This window comes from Varanus komodoensis, unplaced genomic scaffold (assembly GCF_004798865.1).
Source record: "Varanus komodoensis strain SLA01 unplaced genomic scaffold, ASM479886v1 scaffold107, whole genome shotgun sequence".
In the NCBI taxonomy this organism is placed as follows: Eukaryota; Metazoa; Chordata; class Lepidosauria; order Squamata; family Varanidae; genus Varanus; species Varanus komodoensis.
Genome location: NW_025335305.1, coordinates 12,248 through 39,376, shown reverse-complemented (window position 1 = coordinate 39,376; position 27,129 = coordinate 12,248). Strand labels below are relative to the sequence as shown.

At 48.7% G+C, this 27,129-nt stretch overlaps 2 protein-coding genes across 2 annotated transcripts in view; one reads left to right on the top strand and one right to left on the bottom strand.

The window, feature by feature from the left end:
* The window catches only part of LOC123018010 (E3 ubiquitin-protein ligase TRIM7-like), a 24,596-nt gene extending 24,077 nt beyond the window's left edge, over positions 1–519 (bottom strand). The window contains exon 1 of the mRNA XM_044419748.1: positions 44–519. Within this exon, the coding sequence (XP_044275683.1) occupies positions 44–460 (417 nt within the window). The 5' untranslated portion in view covers positions 461–519. The remainder of the gene's footprint in view (positions 1–43) is intronic.
* A 3,520-nt stretch (positions 520–4,039) lies between these two features.
* LOC123018009 (zinc finger protein RFP-like) overlaps positions 4,040–27,129 on the top strand; it is a 26,304-nt gene continuing 3,214 nt past the window's right edge. Inside the window, 9 exon segments of the mRNA XM_044419747.1 lie at positions 4,040–4,468; positions 8,887–8,982; positions 10,647–10,877; positions 11,843–11,865; positions 12,338–12,453; positions 16,753–16,785; positions 18,992–19,481; positions 23,304–23,775; positions 25,025–25,120. Of these exon segments, the coding sequence (XP_044275682.1) occupies positions 4,043–4,468; positions 8,887–8,982; positions 10,647–10,877; positions 11,843–11,865; positions 12,338–12,453; positions 16,753–16,785; positions 18,992–19,481; positions 23,304–23,775; positions 25,025–25,120 (1,983 nt within the window). The 5' untranslated portion in view covers positions 4,040–4,042.

The following is a 27,129-nucleotide window of genomic DNA, read 5'->3' as shown; positions in this document are numbered from 1 at the left end:
CCATTCCCTGCCCCGAGGAAAGCCGAGCACAGCGATTCCCTACCTTGTACTCGGAGACAGCCTCCTCCACGGGCACTATCCTGTGGTCCTCATGTTCCTTGGACTTGTTGCAGACCCCGCAGATGGGAGTCCCGTCGTTCCTGCAGAAGAGCTTCAGCGGCTCCTGGTGGCTCGCACAGAGTCGCTCCTTCCTTTCGCCCCCCTGAAGCTGGAGTTGCTGGGCTACCTCGACGATGCTCGCCAGCTGCAGGTTGGCGAAGACAGTCGCCCTCCGAACTTTTGCTTTGCACTGAGGGCACGAAGCCTCGGCGCCCGCGCTGCCCCAGAGCTGCGCCAGGCAGGCTCGGCAGAAGTTGTGCGAGCACTCGGCGATAGTCACCGGGTCCGAGAAATACTCCCGGCAGACGGAGCAAGTGGCCACCTTGCAGAGCTGCACAACGGGGTCCCACGCGGCAGCCATAGCAGCTTCGCCCCGCGGAGAAAGAGCGCGAGCGCTTTCGCTTTCGCTTCGCTTCCTTCTCCCAGCACGGGGGGCGCTTCCCTTCCGGAAAAGGAGCGACCCCGAAGCTCCGCCCTGCTGAATCAGTCGCTTGCAAACGTGGAGGCCGGGGCCTGGAGCTGTTCTGAACCTTTTAAAAGCTTTAAAAAAAAAAAAAGTAATGATGATGAGCGGGCGGGGGTGCGTGGGGGAGAAACGGGTCTCCAGTGTTTTTTCTCATCCCTCTGACTGACCAACAGAAGTGTACAAAAGAAAGGCTTAGGAAGGAACTCCTCTTTTCAACCTGTAATGATTATTAAAAGCAATTGGCGGCCACTCTCTATTTTTTTCCTTTCAGTACCCGCGGGAGTCGCTTTGTAGGAACAAAACTGTTGTCCATAAACGGTCCCGTACCGTAAGGATATTCCCGTACCTGACTCCTAGCCGAGCAGAGCGGAGGAAGCTGCCCCAGCCAAGCTCCCAGGGAGAGCAAACGGCGTTGGGCGGCAAGAGGCAAGGGAGAGGATCCGCCTGCTCTGCGGGCCCACGTACTCCTGTTGACCAAACGGTCCGTTTCCTCAGCTGTGTATGCCCAAAATACACAACATAGGAAGGTTTTCTTTTAAAGGATTCATTCCTGAGAATAAGGGGCTGCCAAGGAATTGTTCCAGATAGAGTCCCTGAGCAGTCCTCAGTTGGCCCTTTTATGCATTGATCATTAATTGCACGAAACACAGTTAACCCTTTCTAAGAGGTAGAACCAAAAAGTTGCAATGTTGTGATCTTTCCTGCCTGCATACCAAAGCAGAAAGAAGATGCTGGGAAGGAGGGGAAGGAGATGGGATGGGTTGGTGTGAATTGCCCTCTTTGAGCTGTTACCTGTGAAAGAGTCAACTGGCCCTTTCTGAAATGGTGGCCTGGTTAAGTTCAGCTGCGGTTCAAGGATAGCGCCACATGCTGATTTCGAGAAAATAGGTTTTTTTCTCAGGCCTGGTTAGGTGTCAATGATTGCATGATTTTAACCAGTGAAAGTTCTGCCTATTGATCTGTACATAACTCCTGAGAGCTGCATAATTGACAAGGGGGAGGCAGTCTTGTTCCAACAGCAAAATTGACAAAGGGGAGTCATTTTCTTGCTGCTTTTGTTCAACAAGTGGGAGACAGAGTCCGGCCAATCGACTGCAAATCACCCAGAGTTCTATGCTCTGACTGCCTCACTGGTAGAGTAATAGGAGGTTTATCCTTTAGGTACAACCTGCCCACCCCTCTGGAGAGGACAGCTGCAGGATCCTCCCAGCTGCAGGGTTGTAGGGCTCAATTTCCTTTACCAAGCAGAGAAGCTTCAGACTCAAATGCTAGAAGATTCAGCGGAAAATCTTCCTGCTCCTGTTGCAAAACCAAAACAGGCCTGGGAAAGATCACCGTGTCTAAGTTTTGCCACCAAGTACTCCTTGCTGGCTTTGGGCTGCAGTGCCCCAAGAAAAGAGGTTGTATCGGATTGGTCATGCAGGGTTAGGCCTTTCGTGTCCTCTTGTCCAGCTCAAGAGTAGTAAGGGTGTTGCTGTTTGGGGGACGTGTCGAAGTAGAAGGTGGCTAGGAAAGGAGGATGGCTGTGGAGACACTTCCAGTCCCAGTCTTCTTCGAATTTCTTGGCTCCAGAAATTGGCTCCCTTTGAACTGATGCCTAAAGCAACACCTGTAAAATCTTTAACTTTTTCAATTTCTTCATTGTTGACATTAGAAATATGTAATGTCACAACTCTAGCCATGGTTTTAGTTTCTTGATGTCTAACCACAGTCGTGCTTTTGCACACATACTCAAAACAGACTTTTGAGAAAATTTGAACAAGCTATTTCCATTTCAATTATTATTTTGAAATAATAAACCCTGAGAAGAGAGAGAGAGAATGCATATGAATGTTGCCATGTAGATTCCAAGCCATTCAGTTCTCTCCAGAGTATGAAATTTCAACTTTAGGCAGAAAGACAATGGAAGAACTCGGCTCCCTCAGAAATTATTCACACCTCTGTGAGCAGAGGAAGGAGGTCAAACAAAATGCTGTAACAAGGCAATGATGAATGGGACACAAATAAAATATGATTTTGAGCCTGGAAAGTGCTCAAAAACAAAGGATGACCTTTCTTGTATATTTAGTTGGTTAATCCACTTATATACCACTTGATATCATAAGGTATCAGGAGATCTGAGATTTTAAAAATGTGTCCATTTCATTTCTATACCCCCTGTCACTGAAGCTCTCTGGGCTGTTTGCACACGGAGAGTTACAGTCCCCCATTCAGCCAAGAAACTCTCTGGGTAAATTTGGGCCAATCACAAATTCTCAGCCTAACCTACCTGACAGGGTTGTTGTTGCAAGGATAAAAATGGAGAAGAGGAGAACCTTGGAAGCTGCCTTGGGCTCTTTGCAAGAACAAGAAAGGCAGGATATGAATGCTATGCAATAACGATCGCAATAATAACTACCACGTACTACTGCTGGGCTGGGGACTCCTCTCTGGAAAATCAGAGCGAGAAAGAGGCGCAGCGACAAGGCGCTGTGGGGCGCTGCCCCAACCATGCCATTGCGGGGGCTGCCCGACTGCTTTGTTCAGGTGTTTATGGAGGGGAGCCCAGCTCCTTTCTGCAGCAGACCCCCCCCTTGCCCGAGCGTGGATTGGGCACCCCCCCCCCGCCCGAGCAGTCCTCCTTGGAGCATGCCGGGAGGGTGCCCAGATCCTGACCGCAGGTTCCCTGCTGCCCTTCAGGGCATGAGCGCGCTTGGTGCAGCAGCGACTGCGCGGCGGGTGGAGCAAGCAGAACTTGGCTCGTGATCGCGGCTGTCCAAGCCAGAAGCCTCCTTCCTCCTGGTGGTGCCATCCCAGATGCTGCCCGAGAGGGAAGAGGACGGAGGAGAGAAGCAAGCGGCAGACAGGAGCAGAGTTATCACGACGCGCCTGATCTTTCAGGCACCTCCGGGGGGGGGGGGGGGGAATAAAACCTGCGGGATGAAAACCGCGCAGGATTGCTTGCCCCGGCGTGTGAGCCTGGCTGCGGTGCATTTCTACAAGCGCAGATAAATTACATCCTGCTACAGTTTCGATAGCCGGAGCCGGCAGCCTATGCTAATCAGTGATTTCATTGGCTAACCGTTAAATCGCAGCTGCTTCCTGATTCTCCCCTATCGGTGCTTCACATTTCTGCCGCTGACCTTTGGCTGCTTTCTTTCTGCTGCGTAATTATTTCTGTTCCGCAAAGTGGCTTCTGCAAATCTCTCGGGATGGACGCGAACTCCAGGAAACCTTTGGGGAATCCCTGACCCAGGTGGAACCAGGAAGCAGCCATGCTCGGCTTGGTTCGTCACCCAACTGAAAGTTTCAGGAAAGTGACTGTGCAATGCTTAAAGCGAAAGTTGGGTATAGTCAAACACGTCCCTTGGACTTCAGGAAGGCTGATTACAGTAAGTGCAGAGCAATTACAAGAAGGATCCGGTTTAACGAAAGGGAACATCCACTTCCTGAAAACACAAACTCCCAAAGCACTTCTCTCTTCTGTGTGTGGAAGCCATGGCTGCTGCCAGCACTCCTGTCCAAGAGCTCCGTGAAGAGCTCACTTGCCCCATCTGCCTGGATTATTTCAGGGATCCAGTGACGGTCGCAGAGTGTGGGCACAATTTCTGCCGAGCCTGCCTGAGCCAGTGCAGTGGGGAATTTGACACAGAGGCCACCTGCCCCCAGTGCAGGGGGACCTTCCAGAAGAGCAGCCTCCGGCCCAATCTGCAGCTGGCTAATGTAGTCGAAATTGCCAAGAAGTTAGGAGGGCAGACCGTCCAAGGGGCCGAAGGGAAGGGGCAAGCCTGCGAGAAGCACCAGGAGCCCCTGAAACTCTTCTGCAGGGACCACGAAACCCCCATCTGCCTGGTGTGTGACAAAGCGAAGGAGCACGAAGGTCACAAGGTGATTCCCCTGGAGGAGGCGTCCCAGGAGTACCAGGTAGGAGATCGGTGTACCTCTTGCTGGGGGTTGTGAGCGGGGGGGGGGGGGCATACTTGTGGGTTCGTCTTAATAAATTCTCTGCAAAGGCGGTCCAATAAGAAATCACTGGGGCCACGTGATCAATGCATTTATCGTGTTTCTATACTGCACATTCACCAAAGGTGGCTGGCAGGTTTGCTGCAGGAACATGTTTGTTTGCCATTCTGTAAATGGGAGCCCCAGGAAGCCTGAGAATGAGGTGGGGCTTCTCTGCTTCACTCTGCGAAATATATTTTGTGTATGTCTTTGCAAAGGCAAGCAAAGGGATCAAGGGGCTGGAGGCTGGATCCTGTGAGACCCTCTCTTCCTGCCCTCCGACCTGATTAAAAGTTTCTCTCTTACCCTTTGCAGCTTTAGAAGGCTCCACCAGCAACTGTGTTTGTTTCTGTGTGTCATAATCTTTATTTATAGAACCAAAGGACATTGCAATGCAACAAAATACAGCCTTATATTGCCAAGATAAAAAAGATTCAAACGTTTTAAAAAATACTACCACTAAATACAGCACTGGATTGCCTTCAGCCAGACCACCAAGTGCATCTTGTAACTTCTTCGTAGATTGTTGTTCCGGTTCAGTCACAAAGTCAAGCCTGGCTCTTTGCAACCTCACGGACCTCAGCATGCTCTCCCATCCTCCACCGTTTCCCAGAGTTCACCCAACCCCATGCCCACTGCCCCAGAGACTCTATCCAGCCACCTCATCCTCTGCCATTCCCTTCTCCTTTTGCCTTCAATCTTTCCCAACATCAGGATCTTTTCCAATAAGTTCTTCCTTCTCATTAGGTGGCCAAAGTATTTGAGTTTCATCTTCAGCATCCGGCCTTCTAAAGAGCAGTCAGGGTTGATCTCCTCTAGGACTGACTGGTTTGATCACCTTGCGGTCCAAGGGACTCGCAGGAGTCTCCTCCAGCACCACAGTTCAAAGGCCTCAATCCTTTTGCGCTCAGCCTTCCTTGTGGTCCAGCTTTCACAGCCATACATTGCAACTGGGAAAACCATAGCCTTGACTATACGCAGTATTGTTGGCAGGGTGATGTCTCTGCTTTTTAGTATGCTGTCTAGATTTGCCATAGCTTTCCTCCCCAGGAGCAAGCATCTTTTAATTTCTTGGCTGCAGTCCCCATCTGTGGTGATCTTGGAGCCCAGGAAAATAAAATCTGTCACTACCTCCTTTTCTTCCCCATCTATTTGCCAGGAAGTGAGAGGACCAGATGCCATGATCTTAGTTTTCTTAATGTTGAGTTTCAAGCCAACTTTTGTGCTCTCCTCCTTCACCCGCATCAAGAGGCTCTTTAGTTCCTCTTTTTTTTTTTTTCCTTCGATTTATATCCTGCCTTTTTCCTACAAAGGACTCAAGGTAGCTTACTTCATTCTCCTCCTCCATCTTATCCCCACAACAACAACCCTGTGAGGTAGGTTGGGCTCTTTCTGCCATTAGAGTGGTATCATCTGCATATCTGAGGTTGTTGATATTTCTCCTGGGAATCTTAATTCTGGCTTCTGATTCCTCCAGCCTGGAATCTCACATGATATACTCTGCATATAAGTTAAATAAACAGGATGACAATATACAGCCTTGTCATACTCCTTTCCCAATTTTGAACCCATCAGTTGTTCCATGTCCGGTTCTAACTGTTGCTTCTTAACCCACATACAGGTTTCTCAGGGGCCAGGTAAAGTGGTCTGGAACTCCCATCTCTTTAAGAACTTGCCACAATTTGTTGTGATTCACACAGTCAAAGGCTTTAGCATAGACAATGAAGCAGAAGTTTTGGGCAAGAAGCTTGCCCAACATTGGAGGAGTGAAGAACCACCTACCGACGAACTGATTTTAAAAAAGATCTTGGACTGTGTCAAAATGGACAGATCGACTTTGTCTCTGAAGGAGAAAGAGGATACATACTTCTATCAAACTTGGAATTCTTTTTCTTATTGGCTAGAGAAATGGGACTATGCATAGACTTAAATATGTTTATGAAATACCATAAAAAAAGTACGGGGAGCTGACCCAGTAGGTCTGATGTTTCTGATTATTGGTTTTTTTTAGTTTCTTTTTTTGTTAGTTAATAGAAAAAATAATAATAAAACTTACTTTGAAGCAGAAGTAACTCCTCCTTTCTCCATAATCTAGCAAATGTTGGCAATTTGATCTCTAGTTCCTCTTCGAAACCCAACTTGTACTTCTGGTAGTTCTCAGTCCACATACTGCTGGAGCCTTGTAGGATTTTGAGCATAACCTTGCTAGAATGTGAAATAAGCACAATTGTATGGTAGTTTGAACATTCTTTGGGATTGGAATGCAAAATGACCTTTTCCATTCCTGTGGCCACTGCTGAGTTTTCCAAATTTGCTGGCATATTGAGTGTAGCACTTTTACTGCATTGTCTTTTAGGATGTTGAATAGCTCAGCTGGAATACTGTCACCTCCACTAGCTTTGTTGCTGCTCAGACTTCCTAAGGCCCATTTTACTTCACATTCCAGGATGTCTGGCTCGAGGTCAGTGACCACCCCATCGTGGTTATCAGGGACGTTAAGCTCTTTCTAGTATAGTTCTTCTGTGTAATTTTGCCCCCTCTTCTTAATCTCTTCGGCCTCTCTTAGGTCCCTGCCATTTTGGTCCTTTATCATGCCCATCTTTGCATGGAACATTCCCTTGATATTGCCAGTTTTCTTGAAGAGGTCTCTAGTCTTCCACATTCTATTTTTTCCTCCTATTACTTTGCAGTGTTCATTTAAGAAGGCCTTCTTATCTCTCCTAGCTATTCTCTGGAAATCTGCATTCAGTTGGGTGTATCTTTCTCTTTCTCCCTTGCCTTTCTCTCCCCTTCTTTCCACAGCTATTTGTAAAGCCTCCTCAGACGGCCACTTTTCTTTTTTGCATTTCTTTTTCTTTGGAATAGTCTTAGTAGCTGTTTCCTGTACAATGTTACGAGTGTCTATCCATAATTCTTCAGTCACTTTGACTACCATCTCTAATCCCTTAAATCCATTGGTCCCCTCCACTGTATATTCATCAGGGATATGATTTAGGTCATACCTGAGTGGCCTAGTGGTTTTCTCTACTTTCTTCAATTTAAGCCTGAATTTTGCTGTAAGAAGCTCATGGTGTGAGCCACAGTCAGCTCTGGCTTTTGTTTTTACTGCAAGGCATATAATCAGTCTGAATTTGGTATTGATCATCTGGTGAAGTCCATGTGTAGAGTCGTCTCTTGGGTTGTTGGAAAAGAGTGTTTGCTATGACCAGCGTGTTCTCTTGACAAAATTCTACCAGCCTTTGCCTTGCTTCATTTTGTACTCCAAGGCCAAACATGCCTGTTATTCCGGTTATCATTTGGCTTCCTACTTTAGCATTCCAATCCCCCATGATGATAAGGACATCATTTTTGGGTGTTAATTCTAGAAGGTGTTGTAGGTCTTCATAGAACCGGTCAACTTCAGCCTCTTCAGCACCAGTGGCTGGGGCATAGACTTGGACTGCTGTGATGTCGAATGGTTTGCCTTGGATTTGAACTGAGATCATTCTGTCATTTTGGAGATTGTATCCCAGTACTGCTTTTCCTACTCTTTTATTGACTATGAAGGCTACTCCATTTCTTCTGAGGGATCCTTGCCTGTATACCTGATGGTCATCTGAATTAAATTCTCCCATTCCTGTCCATTTTAGTTCACTGATTCCTAAGATATCAATATTCAGTCTTGTCATCTCTTGTTTGACCACGTCCAGCTTGCCTTGATTCATGGATCTTACATTTCAGGTTCCTATGGAGTACAGATCTTTGCAGCATCGGACTTTCCTTTCACCACCAGATACATCGGCAACTGAGTGTCCTTTCGGCTTTGACCCAGTTGCTTCATTCTTTGTGGTGCTACTAGTATTAGCCCTCTGCTCTTCCCCAGTAGCATATTGGACACCTTCCAACCTGAGGGGCTCATCTTCCAGCATCATATCTCTTAGCCTTTTGACACTATCCATGGGGTTTTCCTGGTAAGGATACTGGATTTCCTTCTCCAGGGGATCACCTTTTTTCAGAGTTCTCCACTTTGACCTGTCTGTCTTGGGTGGCCCCGCACAGCATAGCTCATAGCTTCATCCTGCTACACAAGCCCCTTCACCATGGCAAGGCAGTGACCCATGAAAGGGTGTTTGTAGATCTTTGTTTTGCTTTGTAAGCCGCCCCGAGGCTTTTTGCAAATGGGGCGGCATAGAAATGTTTTAAATAAATAATAAATAGATTACACTGGAATAAAGAGAACACTTGATAAACTCCTTTCCTCCCCATCCTGCCATACAATAATGGAAAGCAATAACAAACAACTTGCTCAATTCCTCTTTCTCTCTCTGTAACGCCCAAGTGAACTGCTCCTCTCTTGTCAGGATCTGCTCCATCATCGCCTGGAGAGTCTGAGAAAAGAAAGAGAAAAGGTTCTTGCATACGAAGCAGACACGGAGAGGGAAAACCAAGAGCTGCTTGTAAGTATCAAGGTTAAAGACTTGGTATTTTTGACCAGATGGTGCTCTGAGTGTGGGGGACGTTGACTCAGCCCTTTGGCACAGTAAGATCCCCGCTTGCTGGGATTTAGGCCAACGGTGTCTTTTCCCCTCCGCAATGGTGCGGGGCCCATTAAGGTGGTCCACCCACGGAGGCTAATGAATCCAGAAGGATTTTCCAGCTGGTATGGTTGATGCTCCTATCAAAGTCCTTCTCTGTGTTGTGGAGCGCAGAAACGACCCGGAGAGCTGGCATGATCATTCCTAAGCGCTCTCTCTGTTGTAGAGCTTGTATGGCTCTGAGAGTGATGAAACCAGGTAGGAGACAGCCTAAACGTAGACGGAGGAAAACATCCGGCGGATGAGTGTCTTTGGAGGCTGTGAAGGTGGCATCGAAACAATATCTCATTGCTTCTGCTCGTTCTTCCCTGTGCTACCCAGCGGAGCTTTTCAAGGTTGTCTGGTGCTTACGGCATTCTGGCCCCAGGGACATCTTGGAACCATCTCAGTCCCACTGTAATTTACTGAGTCAATTACAGTGGGACTGTCAGCAAAAAAAGAAAAAGAAGAAAAGGTTTTTTCAGTAAGGGGAGGGCTTAATCTGTGGTGCCCCCCCTCATCTATGGTACAACCCGCCCCCCCCCACACACACACACGCTGTGGCCTGCCTGGCACCAAACTTGTCATCCTTTTTGCACCAGGTTAAGACTGACCTTTATGCGGAGGATTTAATGACATGCTTGGACACCCAGGGGCTCAAGGGGATTACAAATCCCAGGTGTTTTTATAGAGTCATTCTTGCTGTTTGTTTTTAGCTCATCATCACTACTGATTACATTTTTATACCAGCCGGAGCATTCTGGGCAGTGCATAACAGGATATAAACATAATAAAATATAATACATAAAACAGCATTTAAAAATAATTAAAATAGCATTAAAATACAATAACAAGACCTAACCAAGAAGAAGGAAAAAAGGCACCTAGATAAACCCCTCGGGCTCCTGGATGACCTGGGAGATCTCTGAAGGCTTCCATAAAGAGGACTGTCTTAACTTGGCACCAAAAAGATGGCAAATTCAGTGCCAGGCAGACTGCAGCAGGAAGGTTGTTCCGGAGATGGGGGCCGCCACAGAAAAGGCCACCCTCCAAGCCAGCCAAGAGGTTAGTACCTGGGGGAAGACCCAGAGCCTGAGTGTAGGTCTGGGTCAGTCATTGTTGGGTGAGGTACTCCAATAGGTATTGTAGTTTAAAAGAAACCTTTTGGTGTTTCTCTGTTTTTATGATATTTTTATGATATTTTATTATCTGGTTTTAAAGATTGTTGTAAATTGCCCAGACAGCTTGGACTATGGGGTGACATACAAAGGAAATAAATAAATATAGGAGAGGAACAGGTTCTTTAAATGCTATTGGCCAACATTTGATGTACAATGCATCAAATGGAATGAATGAATGAATGAATGAATGAATGAGAGGCGCCCAGGTAGCCCTGCTCTTCAGGTGATGCATTATTCATTGGAACTGCCTAGCCTACCATGACAGTTCTTAATACAAGGCCATTCTGAGGATGGGTCCTTGTGCGGTTTCATGAAGCGTAGCTGACTCTGGCCGCCCTTTATCTCTCTTACATACACTCCTTGCAGAAGGAAACAAAAGCTGTGAGGGAAGAAACAGTGGCTGAGTTCAGGCGCCTGCATCAGTTTCTGGAAGAGCAAGAGAAGCGTCTCCTGGCCCAGGTGGACCAGCTGCAGGAGGAGATTGCCAGGAAAGCGGAGGACCACCTGGCCTGGCTTTCGAAGGAACTCTCTTCCCTTGAAGGCATCATGTGGGAGGTGGAGAAGAAGAGTTGGCAGCCGGCCGCTGAACTCCTGCAGGTAGGAGGGGGCAGGAGCCCCCACATCCCCCAAGAAGGAGACTCAACAAGACACTGCCTGCCTCTGCATGGTGCCAAGAATGGTGCCAAGCTTGTGCTGGTACCTTTAAGAAAATTCTTGCCAAAGCAAACAGGGGAAAACTGACAGCAGCGGTGTTGGAAATCAGGAGGGCTGGTCAGGTCTGACATTCTTGCACCAATCAGAGTTGCAAAAATATAGCAGTATTAGGACAGGCAAACTTTAATGTAATCATTTATGCATGTTTCAGCCTACAGTTAATATCGCCAAAGCATAACTAAACTACTATCCAGTTTAAAAGTAGGAGATTCTCAAAGTTGCTGCTGTGGCCAAATGCCCCAGTATTCTGCTTTTTGGATATAAAAAGGAAGGCATCATTCCTGCTTGGCAAAGCAAAGGAGATGTTTGTGGTTAAGAAATTCAGGCCTTACCCATCAGAACGGCATGTGTGAATATGCATCTGGCATGATCCTGGTTTCCCCAGACTTCATCTGGGGAAAGTTGGATGTTGCAGACAAGTGTGTTCGGCTCCTCTTGGAAGCAGGGTGTTGGACAAGAAGGGCCTCATCTTCCATACCATGTTGGAGCCCAAAGCATTGCTCCTGCTAGCAGCTCCTTTCCCTTCAAAGAGGGTTACTATCAAGGAGAGCGTCAAACTGACTATGCAGAGAAATGCAGTGCAAGGAAAGGAAGATGTAACCCTCTGTTCCTGTCAGCACATCCAGAGACGCCCAGAGAGGCTTCCGTTAATATACACACCAGCTCTTTGCTCTCCTGGAAAGTCAGAGATGGAACTAAAGGCTTCTATAATCCACCTTGTGGGAGGTTCTGTCCATTTTCCTCATTCCTCTAGTGGAGGTGAGGAGCAGGACTGGGCGAGGATGCATCCCCAGAGTGTGCAGAGCGACACCCGCTGAGCGCCTCCTCTTTCTCTCTTTCCCCTCCAGGATGTGAGAAGCACCTTGCAGAGGTGAGTGCGTCCCCCTCGTTTCCACTGGTGCAGGGAAGGGTCTGGGCGGCACTGGGAGGACCGGCTGCTCCCGGCTCCTGAGCAGAGAACGTGCATCACCAGCATCTCTCAAGATAAAATGAAGGACTGGTTGTTGAAGTTGGACCACTCCTGCTCTCCCTCCGTTCCATCACACATGGCTGATATACAAACCCCACAGGCCAAATATCACCCCCAAAGAGGGAAAATGTCCACACCCCACAAAACACAGGCAGAGCTAGTCTTTACTTTAGCCAAACAGAAGCTAAAGGTCCAATTACTCCACCTGAAGCGCCGCCCACTTGTATGGCTGCTGCAATTGCTCTGGGGGCCAGTGTGGACTCACCCCCCCCACTCCAAAAAGGATGCCTTCTCCTTGTCCTTTAGTCCTCCTTTGCTCCCAGGGGGAATGCCGGGTTGAATGAGTGGAGGTTACCTCTGTTTTCTCTGGCAGGAGTGAGAAGGAGCCCTGTGAGATCCCAGCGGCTTTCTCCCCGGAGCTGAAATGGAGAATCTGGGACTTATGGGATATAAATCACCTTCTGGAGGGACTCAGAATGAAATTTCAAGGTACTGGAACATGTTTGAGAGGATGATATTCTGGTCTTTTTTTGGCTACTAACAGTGGTAGCCTCAGTAAAGTGTCTCTTTTGGTGGTGTGGCTACGGTTTCCTTTTCCTCTTTTGCATTTATTTTCCATCCATCCAGTCTGGAGAGGGATTTTTGGAGGTTCTCAATTCTGCTTTTGTGTTCAGTATTGTGTCCAGTTCTCGGCACCACATTTCTTGAAAGATGTAGACAAGCTGGAAAAAGTTCAGGAGAGGGCAGCAAAAAATGATCAGGGGACTGGAAACAAAGCCCCATGAGGAGAGATTGAAAGAATTGGGCGTGTTTAGCCTTCAGATGAGAAATGAGGGGAGATATGATTGCTCAAATATTTTGAAGACTGTCATACAGAGGAGGGCCAGGATCTCTTTTCAATCATCCTGGAGTGCAGGACAGGACACAAAATAATGGGCTTAAGTTACAGAAATTCAGATTCTGGTTGGACATCTGGAAAGATTCCTGACTGTTAGAGCAGTGGGGCAATGGAACCAATGACCTAGGGAAGTTTTGGGCTCTCCCACGCTGGAGGCATCCAAAAGGAAGTTGGTTAGCCCTCTGTCAGGGGTGCTTTAACCTGGAGTCCTGCACTGTGCAGGGAGTTGGACTCAATGGTTCTATAGGCCCCCGCCAACTCTTCTGTTCTATGATTCTGTAGGAATTGGATGGTTTTTGTTGTTTCTCAAACCTATGCGAATAGCTCTTGATGACCTTATCTATTTCTGTCTGCTGTATGACCGTGTCTGTTTTCTATGAGTAAAAACATGAGTTCTTTGTCGGTTTGCTGGCTGCTATTGATGGGTAATTCCCAGGTGCCTCAGGACAATGGTCAGCATCCATCCAGGGTTGCTTCACCTAAGCTGTCTGAGGAGAAATGTCTCATGCCTGGCCTTTCCTTTGCAAGAACTCCAGCATCTATTACCTGCCATTCATTCTTATTCCATCCACCCTGGCCAGCTCGGGATAGCCAGTCCTTGCACCTGAACTCAAGCTAATGTGATCTTTCCTTGCCTGGGAGCCTGTCTCTGTGGCACCAATATTAATACGAGCTTTACATACATGCTGCTCAGTCCTGTTCGGAGCAGCTCTGCTTATATCTGTACCCACATGGGGCAGGCTTCCCATGTTGCTGTTAGGCCGAGCGCGTAACCTGAGAAAGAGGTGAGCCCTGATGTTCTTCACTCTCTCACACTGCCCTGACATGGAAGCTTGGCACCTGAATGATTTGTCCTTGCACCCGTTTCCCACAGTTTCCGGAGAGGCCTCTGCTTGGCATCCTTTTTGTGATGAGCATTCCCACCTTAGGCAGCCGTCTCCTCTAAGTCACTCGAATTCTGACCATCCCTACCTGGGTTGTGACCTGGAGTCCAGCAGCCGATTTCCTGCCTCATTTCCTCTCACTGTAGCCCACCAGCCACAGTGATCACATCTGCGTGAGATGAAGCAGGGAGGGCTGCTGAAGCCGGATAAGTGACCCAGTGCAAAACGGCGGAGGTGCACTGCAGTGGTACCTTGGCTCATGAACTTAATCCGTTCCAGGACTCTGGTCAGGACCCAAATTGGTCATGAGCCAAGTTAAATTTCCCTATAAGATTCAATGTAAATAAGCTTAATCCGTTCTGTAACTAATTTTTTAATCAGAAAAACGTGAAGCGAAGTGACAACAACATAGATTGCGACCATCTGCCCCCCCCCCGAGCATGAGTGCGGCCATCTCCCCACCCCCCCAGCATGACTGTGATCGTGCCCCTCATCCATGCACGCGCCTGTCATCCCAGTGTGCTGGGGAGGGAGAGACGGGCACGATCGTGGGTGCACTTCGGGGGGGGGCGAGATGGGCATGAATGCATGCGTGCTTGGGGGGGAGATGGCCGAGATCGCAGTTGCGCTCCTGCAGGAAAGATGGGTGTAATCACGGACGCGCTCATGCAGGAAAGATGGGCGCGATCTCGGCCATCTCCGCCCCCCCCCCGCCCCCAGCACGACCGCGGCCATCTCCCCACTTGCAGGGGGTGGGGAGATGGCCGCGATCGCAGTTGCCACCTAATGCGGATTTTGCAACCTGAGTCAAAATTTTTATGAAATTTTTATTCGCGACCCAATTTGGCCACGAACTGAGGCTCTTGTGAGCCAAGCTACCACTGTACTTGGGCAAGGCAAACTGGGAACTTCCACAGACCTCTGGATTGGAAGCTCCGAACATCCCCTGCAGCGCCAGGCATGGTGGACTCTTCTCCGCCTTATCACAGCAGCTGCTGATCTGGGGCTTCAGTGCACTCCCATGCAGTGTGAGGAGATGGTGCACATGCTGGAGAAGACAGCCAAAGAGGTCGAGACTCGCAATAAGCCGGATGTGGTCAAGCCACGCACCATGTCCTGCCATGGCAGTTTTGCCTCCATCTTGACTTACCGGAGGCAATTTCCTGTGATAGGCAGTGGTAAGCCGGCTCCATTCACTCTGGGATGAAACTGATTCCCTGCATCTATTTCAGTCGGGGTTCAGGATACCTTTTGGCCGCCTGGTATGGAGACTTCTGTTGGGAGAGATACAGTGCGGTGTGATACTGCTGGAACTCTCAGTGATGCCATCCAGCAGGGTCTCCCCGTAGGGTGATTTCTCAACTGAGTTTGGAGGGTATTGATTGCATTGGTTCTGCCCCTACTTCAGTGGCCAGCCAGCTCCAGAAGGTGGAGCTTGGGGAGTATTGCTCAGCTCCATGAATTCTCCAGGATGGGATTCTCCTGGGATTGCTCTTCCAGGCTATTTAACATCCCTAAGAATTTGCTCAGTGTGTTCATTTGGAGAGCTGGAGTGTGCTCTCCAAACGCTGGTGATCCACAGCTGCATTTTTCCTTTTTATCTTTACCAGATGAGGCTGTCGATGTGTTGAGTCAGTGTCTGGCTGGGATGATGGGCTGGATGAGGACCACTGAAGCTCACTCCAGACAAGACTGAGATGCTTTTAGTGGGAGGCTCTGCTGCTGCTCTTTCAGCCAGTTCTCAAAGGTGTTCCACCTGTCCTGAAGGAGCAGCTTGGTAGCCTTGTGGGTCCTCCAGGACCCAGGTGGCCTCAGTGGCCTAGAATGCTGCCTGCCAGCTTTGGCTGGTGGCCCAGCAGTGCCGCTCTCTGGACAGAGATAATCTCCAAACTAAATGGCTGCATTGCTCTCTGCATGGGTCTGCCCTTGAAGACTGTTCAGTAGGGGCAGTTTCTGCAAAATACAGCAGCCAGACTACTAACTGGTACCAGAAGGTACAAACATATAAGATAAATTATGACCCATGTTTTACTGGCTGCCAATACACTTCTGTGCCACACACCTTGGCATCGTAGCGTCTGACAGTGCCTCTCCTGACCTGAATCTACTCATACACTAGGACCTGAGGCATTCTTCTGACTGCCATCTCCAACGGAGGCTCAGGGGGAGGTGAGAAGAAAGGGGGGCTTCTCAGTGGTGGCCCCCAGTAATGGAATGAGCTCACCATTGAGGTCCTCTGTGCATCGACATTGCCGTTCTTTCTACATCAGCGTCAGACTGCTCTGTATTCCCAGATATTTAATGGCGTTTGGTGGGACATTTCAGTTGTTCTAACAAACCTATTTTGTACTGTAATTGTTTTTGCTGTGTAAGTTCTTTCCAATTTTGTGTATTCCTTTTTATTATATTATTGCATTGGTAACTTGCCTGTTCTACTAATGTACCCGTGTTATATGAATTGTAAAACAACCAGAAAGATTTAACTATTGATTGGCATAGAAATTAACAAAAGGAAGGAAGGACAGACGGACGGACAGAAAAGCAGCCAAACCAAGGTTCTCACAACTGCCGCAATCTTGAGTATGGCCATTCATCCATAGCACAGAGATCATATCTGGCAGACGGATATGAAAAAGAGATAAATGCATCATTAACCCACACAACCTGAACCAAAGTAAAAAATCAATTATCCATCCAGATCCACCACAAGACATTTTCTGACTAATTGTAAAGTTCAGATTTCAACATAACTTCAGCATATGAAAGTGGATAAAACTTCTATTGATGTGACAATGGAACCCAATCCATTTTAATATGCCAAGAACCAAATGGCATCCATTTAGAAAAAGGATCCAATCAAGAACTGACCAGGGTAGAAAATTTAATCCAAGCGGGAAGGACCAAAATTTTGTTCTAGTCAACAGATGTATAAGCTAGTATTTTTGTTAGCAAGGTTTTGCATTAGTTTGATGGTGAGCAGCCTAATCTTATATTTTTCCTCCCCAGATGCCCTGCTACATGGACTACAGCTGCATAAAGGTAAGTCTTCAGGAAGGACCAAGTTCTGAGAGGGCTGCATTTCACTGCATTTCTGTCCTCTCCACTTCAAAACCCTAAATCCATTAACTCTCTGACTCGGGTATTGGTAGTTTGCAGTATTCAATATACAAGAAGCACAGCTTAGATGCTCCAGTCAGTAGGCACAAATTCCCAGAGAGAGTCTGGGAATAACCCAGGGTTATAACCCAAGTCTAACCCAGGGTTGCTGGCATTTTGCAAATTGTGATTCAGTATTTTCCACCACATAAGCTGTAGATGGTAGGTATGCCATTGTAAAATAGTGCAAATATACAGGGAGACACTACCATTTTTCCCTATTCTCAATAAAGTCACAACTTGCTCATTCTAAAACAAACAAAACAAAAAACTGGGGAAGTGTTCTAAAAAAAAAACACAAACAAACCAGAAGTGAAACTGGGTGCACAACTTTTTCTCAACCCATTTGTTTGTTTTTTTAAATGCAACCTCACTTTATTTGGATTCAAAAGTTGCTTTTGAGCTTTAGTGATAAAATGCACCTCTCCACCATGTTCTTGGCTTCCTAGTCAAGTTTCTTGTCTTTTAGTTCATTTCTTTTGGGAAATGAACTTTTGTCCTGAGGCTGTAACTCGCGTCTCCAATTAACTCACACAGCAGCTGGCCATAAAACTAAAGACTTTTATTGCTACTTTCTACAAGATTTAGGATGCAACAGATAAGCTCTAGCAGTGAGCTCCTTGTAACACAGTTGCCCCCTCCTTTCTGAACTATCTGAGAAGTTCACAGGGATTTGATCTTCTGTCACATCTTTCCGTTCGTGGGTGGGACAAACCTCTGTCCTGTGGTTGCAATTGGTCCAAACGCAATTGATCTAAATGCCTTAAACTCCGCCTAAGTTGGGCGTTTGCTAGATTTACTGTTATGTCTTCCTGTTCTCCTGAACTCTGCCCAGCAGCTTCAGAGTCAGGAGGGGGGCGGGGGCAACTTGTTCAAGCTCCTTGGAGTCAGGCTGTGGGGAGGCTATTTGCTCAGAAGCCTCATAGTCAGGCTGCAGAGGGGCCCTTTGGGCACTGGGCCCCAAGTATAAGTCCCCTTGTTCCAATGCCTGACTCTCACTGTGAATGTTTGACTCTTTCTCACGAGTCGACGTCTCTGTCGAGCCATCGGGCACGAGAACTTTTCACAGAATCCTAGGAAGGTTGGAAGGGGCCATGAAGGCCATGGAGTCCAGCCCCCTGCTGTTGCAGAACACCACATTACACCATCCCACTCAGGTGGCTGCCCAGACTCTTTTTGAATATCTCCAGTGTGGGAGCACCCACCACCTCTCTAGGCAGCTGGTTCCACTGTTGTATTGCTCCACGTCTTGAAACAATCAGTGGGATAATACTTGTTGCTGATATCTATTACCTAAAACGAAGACAAACTCATCTGCTCACCAGAGAAGGGACCACCTCACTCCTCCTTGGAAGTCCCAGCTGGCCAATTCATGAGGGAGCCCTGAGGAGGTGACTTCTCCCCTCGTGCGCATTTTATCCTCCTTTTCTCAGAGAGATGAGATGTAGGTTTACAGAGCAGGCCTGCTGGGGATGCCAGAGAGAAGGTGTCCTGAGGCAATTCCCTCAGTTTCTCCTGAGGGGAATTCAGTTTTTCAGAAAAAAAAACTAGAAGAAATGTGGGAAAACCCTGGAGGGTTGTGAGCAGAAGACAATGCCCTCACCCCCACCCCCTGTCACCTGCCCAGCTTCCTGGAATGAGGCAGGCAGTGGTGCCCTGAAAGTCTGTTCTGGACCCGAAGCACATGGTTTGGGTGGTGTTTTGCTTTGAGATCTTGTAAGTTTTGTTGAGTGACAGAAGGGGAAGGTCTAGACAATTTGAGTAGATCAGTAACTTGCAGTGAACATGATGTGGGAGGGGCCAACTGGGGTGTGTGGGAGACAGGAGGGAGTGGGGGGATTTTTGTCTTTCATGTTGGAGAAGGGGGGAAGTGAGGAAGCTTTGGGAAAATGGGTTTTGGGGACTGTATTGTTATTTTGCTTTGAGCATGCGAGTTCGTAGCTTGCTGTTTATTACAGAGTTGTTTTTGTTTTACTCGATTTTAGAGGAAAACTGATTCCTGTGGGGTCTTAATGTGTAAGACTCGTATCTTTCTCCAAGAAGCTTTTGCTGATTTTCTCCTTCCCTTCTTTCCCTCCATCTCTAACAGCAAATGTGACTCTGGATCCAGACACGGTTAATCCCAACCTCATCCTGTCGGAGGATCGTAAAAGTGTGAGGAGGGGAGACCAGAGTCATGATCTGACCACCAAATTGGACAGATCCATGGACTTTCCTTTTGTGCTGGGACGTGAGGGATTCAGAGGGGGCAGGCACTTCTGGGAAGTCAGTGTGGAATGTGGGGAAGAATGGATTGTGGGGGTCATCCCGAGTTCCATAAGGAGAAAGGGCAAGGTTAAGTTACCCCCTCAGGAAGAGATCTGGGCTATGGGGTGTTTCAAAGGTGGATACAGCACTTTCTCTCATTCTCTGTCCCTGAGCAGGAAGCTGAAGAAGATCCGGGTGTCTCTGAACTGTGATGGGGGGCGGGTGGCCTTTTATGATGCTGACCAAGGGACACTCCTCTATGCCTTCTCCGGGGTCTCGTGTGCAGGACAGACCCTTTCCCCCTTCTTTGAGGCCAATATCAGTATCAGTTCTTAAGGCAGCCATGACGCCTCCACACAGGCTGTCCAGACGAGGAAGAGTCATCTGAAAGGGGAGCCGATCTCTAGTCAAGGGCAACCTTCCCCTTCCACAAAGGCTCCAGAGAGTTCTAGCCACAACCCGCAGAGCTGAAGGAACCCAGACACTGCCCGATTCCTCTCTCCCTGTCCCAGGCTTCCCTCTCCAGCTCACTTCCGAAATGGACGCTGGCACAGTCATGTAGGCGGCACGGGTAGATTCTCAGAGAGGGCTCTGCATCCATGGACTGAATTCAGGTCTTGTTTCAGTTCTTCTTTTCCCTTCTTTCCACAAAACTTCCCCAGATGCCAAAAAAAAAAAAGGAAAACGAAGCAAAAAACAACAATAGTTTCTGACACAATGCATCCACACACGTGCTGCATCCGCGGATGCTCCTCAGGGAGACTGACATGATGTCCTCTTGTACCAAATGTTTATCCTCCTTTTGCTTGTGTTTCTTTCTTCAGGTACAAATATACAAAGCCTCTCCAGTGTGGCGTAGTGGTTAAGAGCATGGGACTGGGACTCAGACGATCTGGGTTTGAGTCCCCGCTCAGCCATGGAGCCAACTGAGTGACTTTGGGCCAGTCACAGACTCTCAGCCCAACCTACCTCACAGGGTTGTTGTTGTGGGGATAAGATGGAGGAGGAGAATGATGTAAGCTGCCTTGAGCCCTTTGTAGGAAAAAGGCAGGATATAAATCACAATATAAATAAATAAATGTCTCCTTTCTATTTATTATGCCTAAAGGAAAAATCTAAAGGAAACAGTAAGCTGGAACTGATTTGCAGAGTGAGTTGGCCAATATTATGGAGTGGAGGGAAGCAGCACTCTCTGCAACGTTTTACTGCCATTCCCTCGTTCATTGTTTGCATCCTGTCCTTTCTCCAAGGAGGGCAAAGTTGCTTTGGGGAAGCAGGCATCCATGGGCGCAGGAAACTCCCTCATTACCACCACCACCACCTTACTAGTCTGCTGCTGCAAATGCACGTCGTGCAGTTGCTATGCGAAGACTGAAGTACCTGGAACGTTTCTGATCCTGCCAGCAGCAAGGAAGCGCCAGCCCTGGACTCTTTGAGGGCCACCCCCCCTTCCCAGTACGAGGCCCAACGGCTGCCCATGCTATTTGTACTGCCTATGGCAGGAACCCCTTTTCTCTCACCTGCTTCGTGCATAGAAGCCTGCGGTGTTAATACAGGAAGTGTCACGGATTCCAAACTCCCCTTCTTCCCAATGCACGCATTGGCTTCTTCATGTCTTGGTCGGTTCCGTAGACGAACGGAAGGACCTCACATCACATCATCTGGTTTTTGGTGAAAATGGGCTAAAGGATTTATGAAGGATCTAGGGAATGTATAGAATGGGAAGAAGGCGAGTCAGTTTCTGAGCAGAGAACAAGAGCTTTAAAGAGGAAAGGCAGTTTCAGGGCACAAACCAATAAGCTGTTCAGCTGAGCAAATCAGTGGCAGGGAAGACACCAACTGGGAAAATGTCCTACACTTGACTGCTGGCCCGGTTCCCTGAAGACCTGCACTGCCTGCGGGCTCCCATGCAGCAGTTCTTCCTCCATTTGTCGAGGGGAGACTATACCCATGTGCCTGTATCAGAGAAACGCTGGGCCACCACCCCACACCTGGTTCAGGTGCTCTCGTTTGTACGGACTCGCACTGGGTTCCTCTGCCAAGGAGGAGAGGCCCCCAACCTTGCTTCCCAGTGGAGTGCACCTCCTTTGGCCCCCCTCCCTTGGCTGGGCAGAAGTTTTTGGCTTTGCCTGTTGACTGTCACCCCCAGCTCTGAAGAGTCTGGATCTGCAGCCACCTGCTCAGTTTACATTGAATGGATTGGCCAAGTGGCCTTGTCTGGCCTGCAGTGGCACTCAGAATCACGGAACGGTAGAGGTGGAAGGGGCCCAGAAGGCCGTCGGGTCCCACCCCTGCTGGTGCAGGACACCAGTTCACACCACCCCACTCCAATGGTTGCCCAGTTGGGTCTTGAATGCTCCCTGTGTGAGAGATCCCACCCCCTCCTGGGCCACTGGTTCCATTGTCCTGATCAGGAATCCATGTTGCCAGCTTGCTCCCACGGAAGCCATTGTAATGCTGATTTTTGCCTGTCCCAAAGGTTCCTCTTGCTGCGCTGCATGGCCTTAAGCCACCAACCCTATTGCTTTATTCTTAAGTGCCTCTAACAGACTGCCCACCTGACCCCTCCCCAAACTCAGTATGTAACTGATTACCAAGTTATCTTGCACAGACTCAACTTAGGTTGCTCAGGGCAGCGGTCCCGGCCATGTTGGCACCAGGGGCTGGTTTCATGGAAGACCATTTCCAGGGACTGGGGATGTGGGGCAGGGAGATGGTTTCGGGATGACTCAGGTGCATTACTTTTATTGTGCACTTCATTTCTAGTATCATAACATTTAATGACATAATTATACAACTTGCTCTTCCCTCTTTGCCCTCCTGCCCCTTGAGATCTGAGGGAGAGGCCCTTTTTCAGGAGCCCTCCATGGAAGAGATCAGGAGGGTGGCCACCCACTGGAGGGCCTTCTCTGTGGTGGCGCCCTGACTATGGAATTCACTCCCCAGAGAGGCTCGCCCGGTGCCGTCACTTGCTTCTTTTCGGCGCCAAGCGAAACCCTTTTTATTTTCCCAGCATTTTAATTGTTAATTGGTCATACTTCTCGCTTGATATTTATCACTGGATACTGGACCATTTTTATCTTATTTTATTTGTGCCTGTTGTAAACTGTCCTGATATGCCACGGATGGGACGGTATGGAAAAGCTTTAAATTAATAAATCATCCAACCTCCAGCCCAGCTCTCTCCAACCTCCAGCCCAGCACTTACCTGCTTCCCAGTTCCCTTGCCGCTCACAGGCACCCTTCCCGGCTTCTCCACGCCACTCGCTGCCGCCACCGCTCACTCCTCCTTTCGAGGGCCAAGATCCAAACGGTCCTGAATGATCATCTGTATTTCCAGCCGCCCCCCAGCGGTGATGCTGGCGCTGGGGAGCAGCCGCACATGCGGATGAAGCTGTGCTTGCCCGCCTGCCGCTCCCCCCGGCTGTGCAGCCCCGTGCAGGGGTCCTCCGGCTTTTTCAACAGGGGGCCAGTTGAAAGGTGCTCGCGGTGGGTGTGGGCCGGTGAGGGGGTGGGGGCGGGGCGTGTGGGGCGAGGCAGGGGCAGGGGGTGCACACGGGGGGGCGTGGGAGGGTGGGGTGAGGCGCCGGCTTGCTTGCACTGAGATCGTTTTCTCCGAGCGAGTCCAAAGCAGCCTCCCTGCGAGCAAGCCACCGCCTCACAGCATGCCCACGTGTGTGTGCAGCGAGTCCAAAACCTCTGAGGTGGGCCGGATCTGGCCCGCAGGCCATTGTTTGAGGACCCATGGTCCACGGGCTGGCACCGATCCACAGCCTGGGAGTTGTGGACCTCTCTTTAGGGAGCTGCCTACATGCCCCATGGATTTACCATGTGTCTGAAAGAGCATAAATGTTCTTTTGATTATACACCCCCAGGGGACTCCCTCTGAGTTTTCTTATCACCATATTTAAGGGAAAAAATTCCCAGAAATTCCTGACTTGCCCTGCTCCTAACTTTCACTTTCACAAGGTGTGGGATAGAATGGCCATCCCTGGCTTGGCTGGAGCCCATCAACAGAGAACAATTAGCCCCAGGTTGCAAGAAAGTGCTTGTGAAATGCTGAAAACAAATCGGGGCGGAGACAGATATTGACCTTGGACCAGAGAGCAAATATAGGCAGGTTTGCACTTACAAGAAGCAAACACCCACTGAAGGAAAGCGAAGCGAGTGAAATCACTGTGCACAGAAGCCATGGCTGCTGGTGGTGATGGCGGGAGCACCGTCCACGAGCTCTGCGAGGAAACCATGTGCCCCATCTGCCTGGACTATTTCAGGGATCCCCTGACGATTGCAGAGTGTGGGCACAATTTCTGCCAAGCCTGCCTGAGCCAGTACAGCGGGGAATCGGACGTGCAGGCCTCCTGCCCCCAGTGCAGGGGGACCTTCCAGAAGAGGAACCTCCGGCCCAATCGGCAGCTGGCCAGGATTGTGGAAATTGCCAGGAAATTAGGGGAGCAGGAGGTCAAAGTGGTCAAAGGGAAGGGGCAAGTCTGCAAGGAGCACCAGGAGCCCCTGAAGCTTTTCTGCAGGGACCACAAAGCCCCCATCTGCGTGGTGTGTGACAAAGCGAAGGAGCATGAAGGTCACAAGGTGGTTCCCCTGGAGGAGGCGTCCCAGGAGTACCAGGTAGGAGCTCCATGAACTTCTTGAGGAGGAGGAGAAATACCAGAGGGTCTCTTTAGCATGGTCTCTAAAGACATTCCAACAGGAAGGTACTGGAGCCACATGATCCATGATTTATTATATTTCTAGCCAGCCCAGTAAGCCCAGGTCTCTGGGAGGGGCCATGCATGTTCTTTGTTATGTAAGCAGCATCTGGAGGAAGCCTCAGAAGTTCCAGGATTGTGTGTGGGGGCCTCATTTGATTTGTTCTCTCCTAGCTGCACCTGATACCAAACCAGAATACCCTCCGTGTTTTCTATAATCGGCCCCAGGGCTGCAATACAGAGCAGGGCCCTTTAAGACTTCTCTTGTCTGCCCTTTGTGGGTCTTCTAACCTCTCTTGTATGGAGCCAAAGACTTTCAAAGCCCAACTGCATGTAGCCAAGACAGAAAGATTCAACATTAGTATGCAGTATTGCCTTGAAAAGTGCAGAATTACATTCAAACATCGTTCCACGGTCTCATAGCCCGTTTGTGTGTGTGCGCCTGTGCTTGTGTGCAGGTGTGTGTCTGGCCCACCCATGACTTCTGGGTGCAAAACCAAGGAGAGGCCAGCACTGAAGGGGATGTGCTGGGTGCACTTGGAGGTGCGTGTGCTCAAAGGTCCTTGACGCGTGGAATATTTGCAAGGACTTTGGGCCTCCCGGTGCTCCCTCTTCCCCCTCCCCTCTTCTTTTCCTTGAAGCTCCTCAAGGCACTCTGGGTGCTTCTCTGGGTGCTGGGATATTTACTTTATTCAGGCGCAGTCTGTTTCAAAGAGATAAGAATCTATCAGATAAGGCTGTGTATAGATGTGAAAGTACAACAAAATGTAATATTGTGACATGGAACGCAGGGAGACCCTCCACCGTGGGGCCACTCTGCATGCACGATTCCACCTGGAAGGATGGCCTGCCAGGGGCCTCTGCACTTGGCATTCATGAGGACTATGCACATTCGGATCCTTTGCAGGGCTGTGGGGAGGCAAAGGGCATTTCTTTGCAGGGGAGGCAAGGGGGGCTCCGAACTTTCTGGGCTTCCAAGGAGAGCTCCCTGCTTCGCCGCTCTGCTTCTTGAATCCCTCCCCGTGGCCTGAAATGCCTGCACAGAAATGCTGCACTTCCCTGCCCCACCCCCGGCCCCACCATGATAAAAATAGAAGGCAATCAAAAGTATCTCGTTCAACTCCCTTTCCCCTCTCTGAAGCAAAAGTGAACTGCTGTTCCCGCTTCAGGATCTGCTCCATCATCACCTGGAGATTCTGAGTAGAGAGGAAGGAAGAATTCTGGCATGTATAGCAGAGGCAGAGAATGAAACCCAAGAGCTGCTTGTAAGTATCAACAATATTTCTTGGAAGGGAACAAGTGCTTCGCCCAGTATGAGTAAATGTTGAGTTATCTGATATGGTTGAGTTCCTTAATCAATGTGCAATAATTTCATCGCAAGAGAGCTGAGTTCTAGACCATGTGTCCCTGTAGGGTTATCCATCTTTTATGGGAAAAGCACCCATCCAGTTTTTCTATTTTAAAGGTGGACAATTTATTCCAACTGCTATCACTGTATATAACAACAAAGTAGGATTGCAGTTCCTGTATGCAGTACTTTTATGGGTTGAAGCCTGTGGAGAATCTATTGTTTCCCTTTTGAATTATTTTCTTTGAAAAATTACTGGTGCTCCCAGTTGTGCTGGTGGAGATTCACTGAGGGCAGAACTAGGTCTCAGATCTTTTGAAGCTTGGATTTAGGCCACAACTTTTAGATTCTCGGTCAAGATTTATTCTCCACAGGCGAATAAATCAAATGGAAATTTACACCTACTGCAAGCACACTCCTACCAAAAGTCATGGAGCAAATTGGTTGAAAGTCAGAGGTGGGCTTTAGGAATTTCTCCTCCTGATAGGAAAGAACAAAGGCCTACAGCAGCTCTCTTTGCACTCCTAAGCTGTTTGGAAAAATTGGATACTAGAAGTACCATGATAAGAGCATGTTGTTGTTAGTCGTGAAGTCGTGTCCGACCCATCGCGACCCCATGGACAACATTCCTCCAGGCCTTCCTGTCCTCCACCATCCCCCGGAGTCCACTCAAGCTCACACCAACTGCCTCAGTGACTCCATCCAGCCACCTCATCCTCTGCCATCATCTTCTTCTTTTGCCATCTATTGTTCCCAGCATTAGGCTCTTCTCCAGGGAGTCCTTCCTTCTCATTAGGTGGCCAAAGTATTTGAGTTTCATCTTCAGCATCTGGCCTTCTAAAGAGCAGTCAGTCAACGTAATTCTGCAAGAGCTAGGACTGACCAGCCTTGCTGTCCAGGGGACGCGCAGAAGCCTCCTCCAGCACCACAATTCAAAGGCCTCAATCCTTCGGCGCTCAGCCTTCCTTATGGTCCAGCTTTCACAGCCATACCTTGCAACTGGGAAAACCATAGCCTTGACTATACACACTTTTGTTGGCAGAGTGATGTCTCTGCTTTTTAGTATGCTGTCTAGATTTGCCATAGGTTTCCTCCCCAGGAGCATGCGTCTTTTAATTTCTTGGCTGCAGTCACTGTCTGCGGTGATCTTGGAGCCCAGGAAAATAAATTCTGCCCCTTCCTCCATTTCTTCCCATCTATTTGCCAGGAAGTGTTGAGGACCAGATGGCATGTTCTTAGTTTTCTTAATGTTGAGTTTCAAGTCAACTTTTGCACTCTCCTCCTTCCCCCGCATCAATAGGCTCCTTAGTTCCTCTTCACTTTCTGCCATGAGAGTGGTATCATCTGCATATCTGAGGTTGTTATTTCTCCCAGCAATCTTAATTCCAATTTGTGATTCATCTAGCCCCGCCTTTCTCATGATGTGCTCTGCATATAAGTTAAACAGGCAGGGCAACAGTATACAGCCTTGCTGAACTCCTTTCCCAGTTTTGAACCAATCTGTGGTTCCGTGTCCAGTTCTCACTGTTGCTTCTTGGCCCGCATATAGGTTTCTCAAGAGACAAATAAGATGGTCTGGTACTCCCATCTCTTTAAGAACTTGCCACAATTTGTTGTGATCCACACAATCAAAGGCTTCAGCATAGTCAATGAAGCAGAAGTAGATGTTTTTCTGGAAGTCCCTAGCTTTTTCCATGATCCAGCATATGTTCGCATTTTGATCTCTAGTTCCTCTGCCTCTTCGAAATCCTGCCTGTACTTCTGGTAGTTCTCAGTCCACATACTGCTGGAGCCTAGCTTGTAGGATTTTGAGCACAACTTTGCTAGCATGTGAAATGAGTGCAATGGTGCGGTAGTTTGAACATTCTTTGGCATTGCCCTTCTTTGGGATTGGAATGTAAACTGATCTTTTCCAATCCTGTGGCC